At 54.7% G+C, this 16086-nt stretch overlaps 1 protein-coding gene across 1 annotated transcript; it reads right to left on the bottom strand.

Moving 5' to 3' along the window:
- Positions 1–229: 229 nt before the first annotated feature.
- On the bottom strand, positions 230–14970 carry P2RX1 (purinergic receptor P2X 1). Its single transcript, XM_063112788.1, has 12 exons — positions 14834–14970; positions 5861–6008; positions 5481–5552; positions 4936–5005; positions 4547–4643; positions 4165–4245; positions 3779–3920; positions 1838–1965; positions 1329–1419; positions 864–929; positions 385–486; positions 230–295 (listed from the first exon to the last, which is right to left on the bottom strand). The coding sequence occupies exons 1-12, from the start codon at positions 14968–14970 to the stop codon at positions 230–232; spliced, it is 1200 nt and encodes a 399-aa protein (XP_062968858.1).
- Positions 14971–16086: the final 1116 nt, after the last annotated feature.

Below are 16086 nucleotides of genomic sequence, written 5' to 3' on the forward strand. Positions count from 1 at the left end.
GCCCAGCCGCAGACCAGGAGTGGCTGATGCTGGCGTGGGGCTCCCATAGGCGATGTGGAATTAGAGCCCAGAATTGAACAGGTCTCTCCTAATGTCCACGCTGAGCTGCCCGCAAACTGGTGTATGCCTGGCTTAGAGGGTTGGAGACTTCCCTCTGCCCTGGCTGAGACCCACCAGGGTCCAGCCTGAAGCCTCAGGCTGCATCCAGTCAGAGGTCAGAGGCTGAAGGTCAGGATGTCTTCATGTTCTCCTGCAGGCCCAGGGTGGAGCTGGTGGCCGCAGGGTCACGTTCTCCCTGTGTGTGCATTGGAGGGGATACAAGTCAGTCCTGGGGAAGCTGCTGCCCACCCCCTCCCCCAACACAGACTCAGGGAGTTCTCTTACCTTCCCTGGCCCCATGTCCTCCGCGTACTTGAACTTCTTCTGCTTGTAGTAGTGCCTCTTGGGCAGGATGTGGAGCAGCAACAGGTCACAGAGAACCGTGGCCTGGGGGCAGGGAGGGCCGTGGATAGAGCACGGAAGCTGGGGGCAGGTGCAGAACCCTCCACATCTCACCTCAGTCCCTACTGACTGTGTGGCCCTGGCTGAATCCTGCCCTACTCCACGACTCAGTTTCCTGGAGAGGGCATGAGGTATTGCAGGACTCTCAGGGGATCAAGACAGCCCCATCCCACTCTGTCCTGCACTGGATCAGGGCCTTGGTTTTCTTGGATATACTGTGGGTCTAGGATGTGGTGGGCAGCTGCTGGCTTGATAAGATGGACAGTTCTGGTCAAGTTTTGGAGTGAGGGAGTTGCTGCTACTGAAATGTGGAAGAGGAGGGGAAAACCCTAGCACGGTGACCCAGTGACCCCAGCACTTACCACCCCAAAGATGCCAATCCCAGAGCCAATGGTAGTCATTGTGGGGATGATGTCAAATTTCCCAGCCTGGTGGTAGGGGCCAAGGGAGAGAAGGATTAACAGTCAGAGGATCCCCCTGGAAAAGGCCAGGCCTGGAACAAGGGGCTTCTCCACCCCTCGCTGTGAACTGTCCATACTGCCTGGGCCCATGGCTCTGACTGTATTTGGGGAACGAGCTGCCAGTCGGACAACCTGGGTTTTGACCTTGGCTCTGCTTACCTGTTCCCAGGGAGATTGTGGGGAGACATGGGCACAGTCTGAAAAACCTTGCACTCGACATCACCCATACCCTATCTGTTGTTAGAAGTAGAACTGCTGAGTGAACCCCATCCAACTTCCTGTCGTCCATAACTGTAGACACCTGAAGGTGCTCATGGGAACCAAGACTATGTCTCAGCTGCCACCCCTCTCATGCTGGACACTCACCTTGCCATCCACCAGGATATCAAAGCGAACCCCAAACACCTTGAAGAGGTGACGGCGGTTGGTCCCGTTCTCCACGAAGTGCCGGGCAAACCTTGGGGAAGGGGTGAGGTGGCAGGAGGGTGATGGATTTCTCAGAGCATCAGGGGTGCAGGAGCCCTTAGAGGTCTGCGAGTACAGCCCATCCCCAGTCGCAGGCAGGACTACAGGCCTCATGCCAGGAATGCCATACTCAACTCTTGCTCTGAATCCTGGTGTCAGCATTTCCCCAGCCAGTGCTGGCCAGGTGGGCCTCAAGGGGACTGAGACCCAGGGGCGGGGGACTCAAGCCTCCAAGGCACCGTTCCCTGCTGGCTTCCTGCTGGGCCACCCAGGCAGAATGGGAGCTTCCCAGGGCCCTCTGCTCCCCTGTAGGGACACTTGCTCAACCCCACAGGGTTCTGGGTACAGTAGAAAAGCCTGCAGGACCAGGACCACAAGAAAGGATGTGCTGGTGGGGGCCTGACAGGCACCTGAAGTTGAAGCCTGGAGACAGGTTTTTCTCCTCATATAGCCCGTGGAACTCATAGATGGGTTTGCAGTGTCGTATGTGCCAGTCCAGGTCACAGTTCCAGTCGATGGTGATACCAACCACCCCGCCCTGCCAGGGACACAGACACTTAAGATCCGGGATTTCAGGATTAAGAAACTTCTATTTTACAGCTGGTACCAGCACTCTCTCAAAGAGGGAACTTTTTTTGTTCAAGAAAAGACATTGAGAATCTGCTTTGGGGTAGAGGTCCTGTCACCCTCTCTGGTCTCACATCCCTCTAATCACACTCCACGCTCCTCTTTCTGACCACAGAATACACCAAGTTCTTCCGACCTCAGGGCCTTTGCACATGCTATTTCCCCAGTTTTCCACAAAGTTGGCTCTTTCTCATCCTTTGGTCATTTCCCCTGACAGACCTTCTCTGACCGCCACCCCCAATCTAAAATATGTCCTTGTTACTCTTCTTCCTGTTGTACTCTGTGTGTTTTCTTTCAGAACATTTATCACTTCGTAATTATATGTTTATTTTGTGTGATTATTTCTTAACCCATCTCCTCCAAGATTATAAACTTCATGAGTATGAAGTGTGTCTGTCTCACTCATCCCTGACTCCTGAGTTCCTAGCACAAGTCACAGTGCAGGAGGCAAGCAAATAGCTGCGGGACTGAAGAGTGAATCTGAGGCTGGCCAGTTAGCTCAGTTGGGTAGAGCATGGTGCTGGTAACACCAAGGTCTGGGGTTTGATCCCCGTACCAGCCAGCTGCCAAAAAAAGAAGAAAAAGAGTGAATCTGTGAAGATATGGATTAGGAAGAGAAAACTTGAGAAAGTGAAGCTCCTCTGGGTAAGGCAAGGAACAGGACAGGTAGGGTGGGCTAAGCGACAGGAGAAGAGTTGGGAGGTGGTCAAAGAAGGGGGCAGGGAGCTGGGCGACTTGGTGGGAGGCTGTACTGAGAAATTCCCGGTAGGGGATGGCAGGGAGATTTTTAGCAAAGGGAAGTCTGACATTCAGCCTTTAGATTTTGCATGTTGCTATGGGGTAAACCCTCTCCAGGGGTTGGCAAACTGAGGCCCACTGGCTGAATGTGGACAGACCCATTATTTACATGTTGTCTGTGGCTGCTTTTGCCCAACAACTTGCTTGGGTAGTTGGCACAGGGACCATGCAGACTTGCAAAGCTGAAAATATTTACTATCTGGCATTTGGAAGAAAAAGTTTGCTGGCCTCTGCTGCAGACAACTGTGTCATGAGTGAGATTTTTGGTAACACCACAGAAAAGGGACTGATCTCCATCCCTGAATAGGTGACTGCTGGAGCAGGAATAATAAGGAAGAGGTACATGGGATTGCCACATGCCAGGTAGTAGTGAAGTGCTGTCACAGGTATGAACTCACTTGATCCTCAAGACAACCCCAGGAGACTGGCACTATTATTGTCCCCACTTGCCAGGTGCAAAAGCTCAGACACACTCTAGTTAAGAGACCTGTCTGAGGTCACACTGCTCACTAGGGGCAGAGCCAGGATCTAAACCCAGTCAGCCAGCTCTGTGCTCATTATAAGGTGCTGCTTCTCGGAACCCCAGGTGACTGTGAGGATCTTAGGGCACAGGATTTCTCAGGGCCATGGGCTATAGGATTCAGGCTGATTTTGCTTAATATTTTTTAAATGCAGAACATCAGCAAACGTCCAGGTGATAATATCTGCCCATATCCATTCATTCTGGGCACCTCCTTTGTGCCAGGTCCATGCCAGGCCCTGTGGAGGACACAAGCCTGACCCCTGGGGTCCTCTAGTACTAGGGGACAGACCCATACATATACTCAGCCACACCAGGGAGGCTTGGGAGGATTAAGTGGGCTTGAGAAACCTTTATTACGGCCCAGGGCTCAGCCCTCCCACTCGCCCAGCATCACCCCCCGTACCTTCTCAGCCAGGGTGCTAAAATTCTGGCCTGACTCTTGCACCACATAGCCAAGCTTGAAGACAGGGCACAGAGGGTGCAAGGTCTTGTGATAGAGGCAGGTCTTCATGTAGGTGGCATTGACCTCCTCCACCAGGTTGCGCCTACAGGGGCAAAAGGAATTGGCAGCAGCCCTGTGCCAGCCCAGAGGGTGCCCACCATGCCCCAAGGCTCTCGGGATCCCCCAAAGGCTCTAGGTTGCCCCTTTCACAGCCCACCACAGGTGCCTGGCCAGGACTTCTGCCTTTCGAGAGAGATCAGCAGGAATGGAGGGAGACAGAGACAGTTGCGACCAGCTGCAGCAGCCTCGGGGAGCCACCTGCACGTCTGCCCGTGTTTCCCACGAACCTGTTGACTTTGAAGCGTGGAAAGCTGATGCTGTTCTTGATGAAGAGAGTGAAGTTCTCGGCCTCCCGGAGAAGGGCAGGGCTGGAGGAGAGTGCACGCACTCACCACCCCTCCCCAGGAGTCTCCTGTGTGCCCCACGCAGAGCTTGGCATGGGGGGTCATGAGAGCACACAGGGTGCTGCCGCAGCCTTGGAGGGGTGGGGGTGGGTGTGCTATCGTGGTGGGCCCACAGGCCCCCTGACCAGGGTAATCTTTGGCCTGGGCCACATGGATGGGGTGAGGGTGGGGTCAGAAGAAAGGGGGACAGATGCTTTCTGTTTGCGCATCTCCCTTTCTGGGCTGGGGACCCTGTTCCCAGCTCCCTGGAAGGACAGGGCATTACCGTGGGATGTTGTCATCCACCTCCACGGGGCACCAGCCAAAGATCTCACATGTCTGCACAGTGTCATTGAAACCCACGCACTTGCCCGTGCGGATGCCTGGAAGAAGGGAGAAAACCTTGCGTGCCCACTGCAAGCTGGGGGTGCAGCCGAAGCCCCCCAGACCCTTTCCCTATGAGACTCCAGTGATGGGGCACCCAAGAGAAGGAGTTTGAGGACAGAAATGTGACTGAGTCTGGGACAGGGCAGTGGGAGGGGAGAGAGCAGGAAGGACTCCCTAATGGAGAACACCTTGGGGGGAGGGGTGTGGAGAGAGGCAGGTCAGTGCCAAGGACACCAGGGTCTGGAGCTGAGAGGTGCATGGAGGGGGCCAGGGGGAGGTTGACCTTACCTTGGGCCTTCCTTTCTGCCTTCCCAGGGGTGCAGCTGCTATCATCCCTGCACGTACCCCCTTCTGGGTGCTGGGGGAGGGAAGAGATGCTGGCCTCAGGCCCCTTGGATGGGGCCCTGAGAAGAGCCCCTCCCACCCCCAGGGCCCTAGGGAGGGCATGGGGCAGTGTCCCAGACCTTTTTGGAGTGACCCATGCTCACAGCCTCTTTCCCCCCAGTCCTCGTCCACACTGCTCTGCCAAGGCTCCCTCTGGGCTCATGCAGCTGTCCATTGCCAATGCCAGCATGCAGGGGTGGGGAGGTTGGGGCACAGGGATGGGCAGGCACCAGGACTCAGTATCCTGCTTGGCACACAGCTGGGAGGGAAGGCTCAGCACCGCCAATTGTTGACAATTACTCCATGTGAATCTATGCCTGAAATTCCACCACTGTGGCCCCTGCAAGAAGCCTATCCAGCTTCACCTCCCATGCGGTGTGGTGGGACACCCCCCTTCCATGTTATTTTCCCCTGTGGGTCCATAGGGGGGAGTGAGCAGGAGTCCTCACCTCTGCACAGTAGCCTTGAGTCTGTTGGGGGGTCACAATGAAATTGGTCATGACCACGAAGGAGCTGTCTCCCTGGAAGTGAGGGGCAGGGGAGGGTGGGGCAGGACTCTGAGTTGGGAGAACAGACCAAGAACCCAAACACTGCCCCAGCAGGCCCCTAGAACCCGCATGACACCAGCAGCCTCCACAGCCCATGATGTCAGAGTGGGGAGGGATTACCAAGCTGTTTCTGCTTGTCATTCACAGTTAGGGAAACTGACGTCCGGGGTGGGGGGGAGAGAGAGAGGAGCTGGACTGGCCCCACAGGGAGGTAGCACAGAGCCCCACCCAGCCCTGAGCCAGGCCCTGTAGGTGGAAGGTGCACCCCTGAGTCAGCTCACCTGGGCTGGGAAGACGTAGTCAGCCACATCCCACACCTGGGAGCCGAGGTCTGGGAGCTGGGTCACGGCCAGGCCCTTGAGTTTGACAGAAACACTGCTGATGAGGCCACTCGAGGTCTGGTAGCCCTTCTCGTAGACAAACACCCACCTGCAGGGGGTTGGGGGTACAGGGGAGTTGTGGTTCTGGGCCAGAGCTGGGCGGGCCATTTGAGGACGGCATGTGACTGTGTGGGCCTCTGTCCTCTCTGGCACCAGCTGGATGTGTCAGGTGCTTCTGCTCGCCCTCCCCTGATGCCTCCGAGCCACACGCTGCTCTGAAAGCTCCTGTCTTGGGCTGGAGGCAGGACAGCCTCCCCTGCCTCCCCTGTGGGCCGGCACTTGAAGTTCCATTGTTCTTTTCACTATGAAAGTACTCAGTCCCAGGGAGGACACCCATTGAATGGCTCTTCAGGATGCTTTTGCAAGAGCGAGGTTTGCTGGGGCCTGGAGGCCAAGCCTGTCAGACCCCAATCCTCCTTCCCAGAGTGCTCCTTCCTTCCTGAGGTCCTCCCACCCAGAAACAGCAGAGCAGGATGGCTGAGTCTGGTCTTTGGGGCCCAACAACCTGGAACTGAATCCCAGCTCCACTACTTACTGTCTGTGTTCTTTGGGGTAAGCTATTTAATCCCTTTATGCCTCAGTTTCCTCATCTGTAAAGTGAGGATAATAACGTACTTGTTGCTGTGTTAAATGAGTTAATGCATGCAAAAACACTTAGAATGGGGACTGGCACAGAGGAAGTGCTGTATAGACATTAGCTATTATTATTTTCTCAGCCATGCTGGGAGCCCCTGGGAAGGGGGATGAGAAGGGAAACAGAGCGGGGAGTGGCCCTCTGAAGGGCTTGCAGCATCCAGCCTCCCAGTCGGGGCCCTTGTGGGAGTGGTCAGGCTGGAGTCCCAGCTTGCTTGGGAAATTCTGGACTTTCCTTCCCAGCATTGAGAGCTCCTGTTCCTTCAGGTCCTCCACTTTCTGTCTGGGAGGTTTGGGGGGAACTGACCTCCCTCCTAGGCTCAGGGGTGGATGCATGACCAGGACTTGCCAATCAGTGTTCCATCCCCCTGGAATCGGTGATAGGTCTAAGGATGGATACATGACCAGGGGAGTTTCAGCAATGAGGCCAGGATTTTTCTAGGAACTACTGGAAAAGAAACTTCCTCTCTACTGGGTGGCTAAGTAGGGTGTCTGCAAGACCAACACAATGGTTAGCCATCTTTCCTCCTCACAGAGAAAGCAAGCCCAGGATTGAAGCCCACCTAGAGGAAAGCCAGGCCAGGAGATGAAGATGGAGAGAGGCAGACTCCTGACAATGTTGTTTGAGCACCTGGATCCAGCCATACCTGAAGCATGTTGAAAAAAATCTTCTGGACTTTTCAGTTATATAAGCCAATAAATTCCCCTCCTTTATTTAAGACAGCTTGGGTTTGATTTCTGTTGCTTACGATGGAAAGAGTCCTGGATAACACTTCTCTCCAGGGTGTGGGCTCCTTCCTTCAGGAAAGATGCTTCATGAAGACACAGGGTAACTGTGCGTGTGTGTGTGTGTGTGTGTGTGTGTGTGTGTGTGTGTGTTGCCCATTGGGGTGTGTAGCTGTGTATCCCCAGGACAAATCTGTGAGTGCACCTGTGGGCAGATAGGTTGTACCTCCTCCACCCCTTACCTCTATCCCCAACTCATCTGTCCAAGCAGAGCTCAAGGCCATCTGCTCCCCTCTCCTGTCCCCCAGAGCTCAGGCTTGGTAACAGAATTAATTCACCAGGCCCCTTAATCCCAGAGTCATTGCTTCCTCTCTGGGGGCTGTCTCCCTGCTCCAGACCCCAGGGAGACCACTAATGTCCTCTTCTCTCCTCCCATAGTCCATCCCCCTCCTTCTCCAAGTCCCTCTCTCATCCTGGCACTGGAGCCAAGCTACACACTCCCCAAGCCTAAGCATGGGCACTGCTGCCCCCTGCAGGACCCAGGTCGCAACAGGTGAGATGTGACAAAGGCCCCCAATTCTCAGTGTCCTGAGCCTGTCACGCTCCTCCTGCCCCATCTCCCCCGATAGGTCCCTTCCTCCAGGAAGGCCTCTGGCTCTGCACCCAAGCTCAGAAGCTGTTGGTAGGGGAAGGGAGAGCTGCTCCATATTCTGAACCCCTTTGCAGGAGAGACCACTGACGTCACTCTTGACATCCCTGCCCCCAGCATCCCAGCAGCATTTCTCTCTTTGCCCAAAACCAACTCATAACATAGATGGGGTAACTGAGGCCTGGGGGAGTGTCCCTCCCAAGAGTCAGAGGCCAAGCAGGGATCAACCCCAGGCTCAAGGCACCCAGTCCGAGACTCTGCCCCCTTCTGCTAAGCAGCGCTGGCTTCAGTGTGTCCACCAGGAACCAGCAGCACAGCATGCAAGCAGAGCCACATGGAGGCTGCATGCTGGGGCTGATGCAACATTTCCAGGCTGTGTCTACCCCTGGGGCTGCCAGTCTTGGGGTCAAAAGGACAAGTCAAATATGGCATTAGTGACCTCACTTCTCGTAATAATAGAATGACCATGGTGCCAGGCCCGACCTTCTAAAGACATGCCTTGACCTGGCCTTGTCATCCCACCCCAGGAAGGCCACCGAGGGGGCCTAATATCAAGGACACTGGCATCTTCAGAAGCCCACCCCCTTCCAGAAACAATCTTCCCCTGTCTTTCTACCTCATCCTCACCAATACTCTGTCCAAGGGCTCCCTTCTCCAAAGGCCCCACGTGGATGAGGCCACATGGTACCAGCCCTGCCACTCACCAGCTGTATGGCTTCAGGCTAAACCTCTTTGAGCCCTGGTTTTCTCAGTAAAACAGTGGCGATGGCATCTATTCAAAGGTGCTGCTATGTACTCAGTCCTGGACTGGGCCCAGGGAGAGACAAAAGCATCTAGGAAATTGTTCTCTTCAAGGAAATTAGCATGATGTCTGACACGCAGTAGGCATGTAATAACTGAAACCTGTTTTTACTGTCTTTGATCCTTCTTCACAAATTCCTCTTTCAATGTGGATTCGCCCCGTTCCCCTGACATCCATCCTCAGCCCGGGCTGAAACCCACTTGAGATGTCACAGACATGCTGTCCCTCCAGATTTCTATCTCCAAATCTGCACTCTACCCTGAGATCCAATTCCACACATTCACAAATTCATTTAGTCATTCTCCAAATATTTATTTATTGAGCCCCTATTATGTGTCAAGCTCTGTTCTAGACACTAAAAATACAGAAGTGAGCAAAACAAAAATCCCGCACTCAAGGAACTTACACAAATGTCTACATCTCCAACTGCTTTGGGACTCACATCCCCCCTCACGCCCACCCCCAGACTTCTCACAGGTACCTCAAAATCACCTGGACCTTTTGGAAAACAGTCCTGCAGTTTCTCAAAAAGCTAAACACGGAATTCCATTTGACCCAGCAATACCACTACTAGGTATGTATCCAAGAGAAATAACACCATACATCCACACAAAAACCTGTACACAAATATTTATGGCAGCATTATTCATAAGAGCCAAGAAGTGGAAATAACCATCGACTAATGTCCACAGACTAATGAATGGATAAACAACGTGATATATTCATATTGGAATGAATATTTTTTAGCCATAAAAAGTTACGAAGTTCTGATACAGGTTGTAACCAACACGGATGAACCTTGAAAACATTCCGGTAAGCGAAAGAAGCCAGACACAAAAGACCACATATTGTATGATTCTATTTATATGAAATATCCAGAATGGCAAAGTAGGCTTTGAGGAGGAGAAATGGGCGGTGATTGCTAGAGGGTACACAGTTTCTTTTTGGAGTGATGAAAATAGATCGTGGTGGTGAATTACACAACTCTGTGAATACACTAAAACCACTGCATTGTATTTTTGAAAAGAGTGAATGTTACGGTAAATGAATTCTATCTCAACACAGAGTACTAATCTACCAAACAAAAATTCAACCAGACTAGCCTGAACTCCTCCTCTCCCCATAGAATTTGCTCCATCCATGGGGGATGGTGCCGTCCCTCCCCTGTCACCCAGGCTCGAGCCCGGGCATTATCCTGATGGCTGCCCTCCCATCATCCCCACATTCTTTAGGTCACTCTGTCTTCCTTTGGCTTCCATCTAAGGACCCAGAGGGGCTCTTTGTTGGGAGGCCGAGACACGGGAGGAGCTGGGGCAGGTGCCAGGGGCAGCTCTGGCATAGGGCTGGGAGGACAGGCCAGGAAGCTGGCAGGACATAGGGTGTAACCACAGGCAGCAATTGACCCGATGGGGCTTTTGCTGTCAGGTAACAGCAGCCTTTAGGAGGGGCAAGACTGGACTCTAGGTCCAGGAGGGACTGGGCTCAGAGCTGGGGCCCATGCTGGGGTCTCAGAGGTTAATAAACATGCAGCCTGCAGACAAGATAGGCCAATGATTTGTTTTTTAAAATTTTGGAATGAATCGCCAACCTCCGAAAACCGAGATTTCTTTCACCCATAAATTCCAATTTCCCACTTCTCCTGAGAAGTTGGAAGTTCTGTCTACACTGTGTTCATGGCAATGATGGACAGAAGCAGTGGCCACCCCAGGTGGGGTCCTGCCAGGATGATGGCTTCTGCCCTGCAGCATCACTGCCTCTGCCTTGGGGACAGTGTCGTCCTCTCTTCCATCACTGCTGCCTCTTCATAGTTGTCCTGCCTCTGGCCTTCACCCCCACCCCTGCCTGTCCCCCTCCCCGGCTAGACACCTCCCAAGGCCTCAGCCAGCGGCACTGCTCGCGCCCCCATATCCTCTCCCCCAAGCTCCATTCATGCTCCCATCAGCCCAGTCCAATGGATTCTTGCGGCTCCTCTCCTGCCCCAGGACCCTCGTTCACACTCTGCTTCCCCACAGGAGGGCCCCGACCAGGGGCAGGCATACAACCAGCTCCTCCAATCAGGGCATTCCGCCTCCTTGGCCACAGTGATTGGCTCTGGAGTGGGCACATGACCCAACCCCAGCCAGTAAGAGCCAGACCTGGGACTTTTGTTGGAACTCTGGAGGAGAAGACTCTCTTGTGCCTTGGGGGTGCTACTCTGGTGGGATGTCAGCCTGGAGTTGCTGGTGGCCATTTTGCCCCTATGAGGACAGAGAGCCTGTCTGAGAATGAAACTCCACAGAGAAGAGCAGAACCAAAAAGTGGAGACAGATCCTAGATAGCTTCGAGAACCAAAACTGAACCAACCTGAATTTCTCATCTCCCCAAAAACCTTGCTCCTCCTGAGTCCTCATCATGGCAGATCCAGCCAGGCCTGAAGCCCACATTGATTTTTCAGTTAAATAAACCAATCAACACCCCTGCCCTTCTTTCAGATTTTTATTTTTATTATTTATTTATTTATTTATTTATTTATTTATTTATTTATTTATACTTTTTATAAAGATGACCGATAAGGGGATCTTAACCCTTGACTTGGTGTTGTCAGCACCACACTCACCCAGTGAGCTAACCGGCCATCCCTATATGGGATCCGAACCCGTGGCCTTGGTGTTATCAGCACCGCACTCTCCCGAGTGAGCCACAGGCTGGCCCTATTTTTATTTTTTTTGCAGCTGGTTAGTACAAGGATCCAAACCCATGACCTTAGTGTTACAAGGCTGCGCTCTAACCAGCTGAGTGAACTGGCCAGCCCCTCAACTCTTCCCTTTAAGTCCAGTGTAATTGGGTTTCTGTCACAGGAACCAAAGGAGTTCTGGCCAGTTTATCCTCAGCTCCTCCTTCTCCCTCTCCCCACACTCTGTCCCCGCTCTGTCCCCTGGCACAGCACAGAAGATGATGCAGAAATGGTCCCTGCATGAGTTTCTTCCAGCAATAAATTGTATCTATCCTTATCCTTGATTGGTGCACTCCACGACCAATTTGGAGATCTCAGAACATGGGATTTCAAGAGCTCTGTGTGGGGACGAATGAGGACTGAGTGAGAAGAGGCACAGAGGGGCCAGAGAGAAAGATGAGAGCAGACCTGCCTGGCCTATGGCCCCCACGCCTTTGCTCATGGCTGGTGGCAGGTCACCTTCTCCAAGAAGCCTTCCCAGCCCTCCCTGACCAAACGGCATTCACGAATTCCCCAAAGAACCCTCCTGTGTGCTGCAGCCAGACCACCCCTTCTCTCCCCCAACCAGAGCCCCCAGGCAGGACCATGTCCCAGCATGCCCCTAGCATGGGCCAGCTAGGTCATGGGTGACAGCCCACTGCCCTTCACACCTCCAGTGACAGAGTGCATCACCTCCCGGGAGACAGCTCTAACTGTGAAACCATCTTAATCTGAACATCTTAGCTCAGCCCTTCCAGAGCCTCAGGCCCACTCCCTCTCTCCACTTGCCCTGGGCTTCCAGAATAGCATGACTGAGCGAGATCATAGCTTCAGTTTCCCTCCTCAGAAGCTGTTCCAGGCCTGGACATCTCAGCCCTTCTGCCCCTCTCTCTCCACCGCGAAGTCTCAGGACCTCTCTTCATCTGAGTTGCTGTGCTCCACGTCTCTCTGTCCAGTTCTGTCTCTGTCTACCCATCCCCCAGCTAGGTTTTGTCCTTTCTCTGGGGCTGAGGGCCTGGCTCTACTCCCATGCTCCTCTCTGTCCACCCTGCAATGCCCACAGGTCCAGACATTTGGACAGACATCTGGGAGGAGCAAATTGTTCAGCTGAGTGCAACATCTCTAGGGGGCCCCTTCCCACCCTTCCCTGTGTAACAGTTGGGGAACTGAGGCCTGAGATGCCGAGACCAGTTCTGGGGGGTTCAAGGTTTCAGTCTGCATCTGTGGGTTCCTAGCTGAGGGGTCAGTGCAGCACTGGGCAGTGGCCAGATGAGGGCGACAGAGACAGCAGGAGCTGCAGCCCAAGCAGGCCTGAAGCCAGGGCTTGGGGGCAGGTGGGGGGGGTATTGGGGGGCAAGGGACTCTGCCTTCAGGCCTCTGCTATGTGACTTAGGCAGGGCAGTGACCCCGAGGATGTTTCCTTCGCATGATATCAAGGCCAATTTGGAGCCGTGCAGCTGGGTTTAAATCCTGATTAGCCTCTTCCTGACTGTGAGATCCACTAAATCACTGTGCCTCTGAGCCCCATGGGTTCTAAGAAGGGCCACCTCCATCTGGAAACTTAGTCGACTGTTTAGGGAGGGAGGAAGGGAGGGAGGGAGGTAGTGAGGTCCTGGCTGGAGGTATGTGTTCAGGGCTGGATGGCAGCTTGGGGCACGTGCTGCTGCTGGGGATGGGGTGGGTGGACTGTCTCTTCCACTCTGACAGTCTGTGACCATCACACAGGAGGGCCCTGGTGTGCTCACAGCTGCTGATCTGAAAGCAGAAGTAGTGAGCCACAGGGGCCAGAGTGAGGATACCTTCTCCCAAACTCTGGGCAAGAGGCAGCCTGGGCCTGAGTGGGCACCTCTCTCTGCCCCGGAGGGTCAGGAGGGAAGCTAAAGGTGGACTTTTAGGTCCGTCCTGTGCCTGGCATCCCACCGCCAGTGGCCATTCAGAAGGTCCCCCAGAACTGTGTGATGGTGGGAAAGGAGCAGACAGGGGAGAGGCCCGGGGGTCGGGAGGCCTCAGTTCTCACCGTGGATTTGCCACTGACTTGCTGTGTTACCTGGAAACCCCACTGCTCCTCTCTGAGCCTCAGTGTCCCTCACAAGCTCAAACAACATCTCAGATGTCAAATTGGCTTGTGAACAGGAGGGAGGCAGAGGCCGAAAGGCGTCAGAGGACTGGCTCTCGCTCCACCTGACCCTCTCTGAACTTCGGGGACTGGAGGGGCAGAGGGAAGACTGTTTCAGATGCCAGAAATTCTGGGAGGATCAGGACTACAAGGTCACTGTAAGGACCTCTGGTCAGCCTGCCTTGGTGCCTTGGGTTGGAACCATAGCAAAAATGGGGACATGGAGACCAGAGGGGCAGAGCCCTCAGAATCACACAGCAAAGTCAGGCTGGGGCTTCCAGGCACCCCCAGACCCCCAGCAGGGCCTGAGCCCCCTTCAATGGCCCTGGGGCCTTCAGAGCCCTCTGCAGAGTCACTGTGAGTGGACACAATGCACCACACACAGAGGATAGGCAGGGAAATAGCTATATGCACACACAAGCGCACACAGATGTGGGCACCCAGCCCAGGGACACACTCAGCAGCAACACCCATTGGGCACATGCCCAGATACACGAGGGCATGTGCGTGGACACAGAGACCTGGGTGGGACATATGTGCATCCACATGACACATGTGTATGCAAGCCCCTGCCAGGCTTGTCTCGGTCCCCAGGACAGCCAGACTGCAGAGGGAGTCTCACCCTGCTCTGACCCTTTACTCCTGGCACAGTGGGACAGTTTCAGAGATGCCCAGGAAGGAATTATCATCCCTGGGACCAGAACTGACCTCCATCCTCTGCCTGACATGCCACCATTCAGGTACCAGGTGTTCAGAATTTGAGAATTTCTCTGCTCCTGGGGACTCAAATATCCCAGGATGTCCCTAATTTAGTCAGGGAAGGTGGTAGTAGAGCCTGTCTCTCAGGCCTGTAAAATGAGGTATGGCCTGCGTCTCTTAGTAGCAACCTGGTTTGGTGGGAGGTCAGAGGTAGGACTCAGTGTCTGTGGTTCATGGGGCCACAGCCTCGCACGCCACTCACCTCTTGAAGAAACCATTAACACTGAGTCACATCCTCAGAACCCAATGGCTTTGCCTCTTGTTCACCGTATGACCTGATGCGGGGATTTCCTTACTACCTCAGTATCCCCACCTCGACAGTGAGTTAGCAGGGGTTTCTATGCCTTTCAAATGGCATGGTGGCTTGTCAGGAAGGCCTACCGATGGATGAAGAGAAAGAGGTTCCGCGGTGTCATGGGGCGCATGCCAGAGCCTGAAGGACGGGTCCAGGTTGGGGACTAGTGCAAGAGTGCAGTGGGGAGGGGGCCCAGACTCACCCAATGACGTAGACCAGAACCAGGAGCTGGATCAGCCGGAAAACAACGCCCACCTTCTTGTTGCGCACGAGCACCATTCGGGGGGTGTCATACTCAAAGAAGAAGGCGGCCAGCTCATCTTGGAGCCGCCGTGCCATGGTGGCCAGGCGGGCACTCACAACTGAGCCCGCTGCACGGCCTTTGCTCTCAGAGTGAGCCCAGCATCACCACCCAAGTCTACAGCGGCACTTCTGGGGGGCTTCCCAGCCCTTTAGGAAGAGCAGGGCAGGGCAGGTGGCGCCAGAGGTCAGGCGTCAGAGGTCAGTTGGAGGCACTTGGGTTGGGAGAGAGTATCCTTGGGTGGTCAGAGCAGATCTTGGCCTCTGGAAGGCAATGGACTGCAGGCCGCCGCGCCCGTGGACAAATAAATTCCCAAAGATAGATGGGGGCGGGGCTGCTGGGGCCACCCAGGCCCAGCCCCACTGCCCCTCCTGGCTCCGCCTGGGCCAGGCTGGGCCTCCGGAAGCAGGAGCTGTTGGCAGGAAACCACCAGCCACCCCTCACAGGGGCAAAGATAAAGCCATCAGCCACTCCCCATCCTCAAAGAACCTGGCAGGACAGAGCTCTGGCCAGGGCCTGGAGGAAGCTGGGGTGGCCTCAGGCTAGAGCCCCCCAAAGTCGAGAACCCATCCCCACCTCCTACCCCCCATCAATCCCTTCCCTCACTCCCCAGATGGGCAGCTCAGTCCCTGGGGGCCTCCAGCAAGTAGGTCAGAAGAGCAAGGAAGGCCGCTTCCGGTCCCGCTGCCTGACACTTCCTGAGCCATGGCTGGAACCCCACCCCTGCCTTTGTAGATCACTTTCTGTCCACCCATCCCTCTGAGTTCAAGCCTGGCCTGTGTCCCATCAACCTCGGCACTGAGCTGGCATCTCTGTCATCCCACATCTCTCCTTTCCCATTACCTGTCCTGCCCTAGCCACACACCCCATCCCCCACCAGAGGAGCCCGGACAAGGCAAGGGCCACATCGGTCACACATTGCCGTCGGGCCCAAGGCCAGCCGGGAAAGCTGGATATCAGAAGTCCCTGGCTCTGCCACGTGTTGGCTGTGGGGTCTTGGGCAAGTTGCCTTCCTCTCTGGCCTGCTTCCTCATCTATAAAGTGGGGACAATAAGGGCACTTTCCCATAGGTCGAGGCCCCTGGTGGATGGGTCCCAACAATGCAGAGGACAGAAAACTTTAGGCCACTGTTGAGTTTGGAGTATGGACTGCCC

This window comes from Cynocephalus volans, chromosome 10 (assembly GCF_027409185.1).
Source record: "Cynocephalus volans isolate mCynVol1 chromosome 10, mCynVol1.pri, whole genome shotgun sequence".
NCBI lineage: Eukaryota > Metazoa > Chordata > Mammalia > Dermoptera > Cynocephalidae > Cynocephalus > Cynocephalus volans.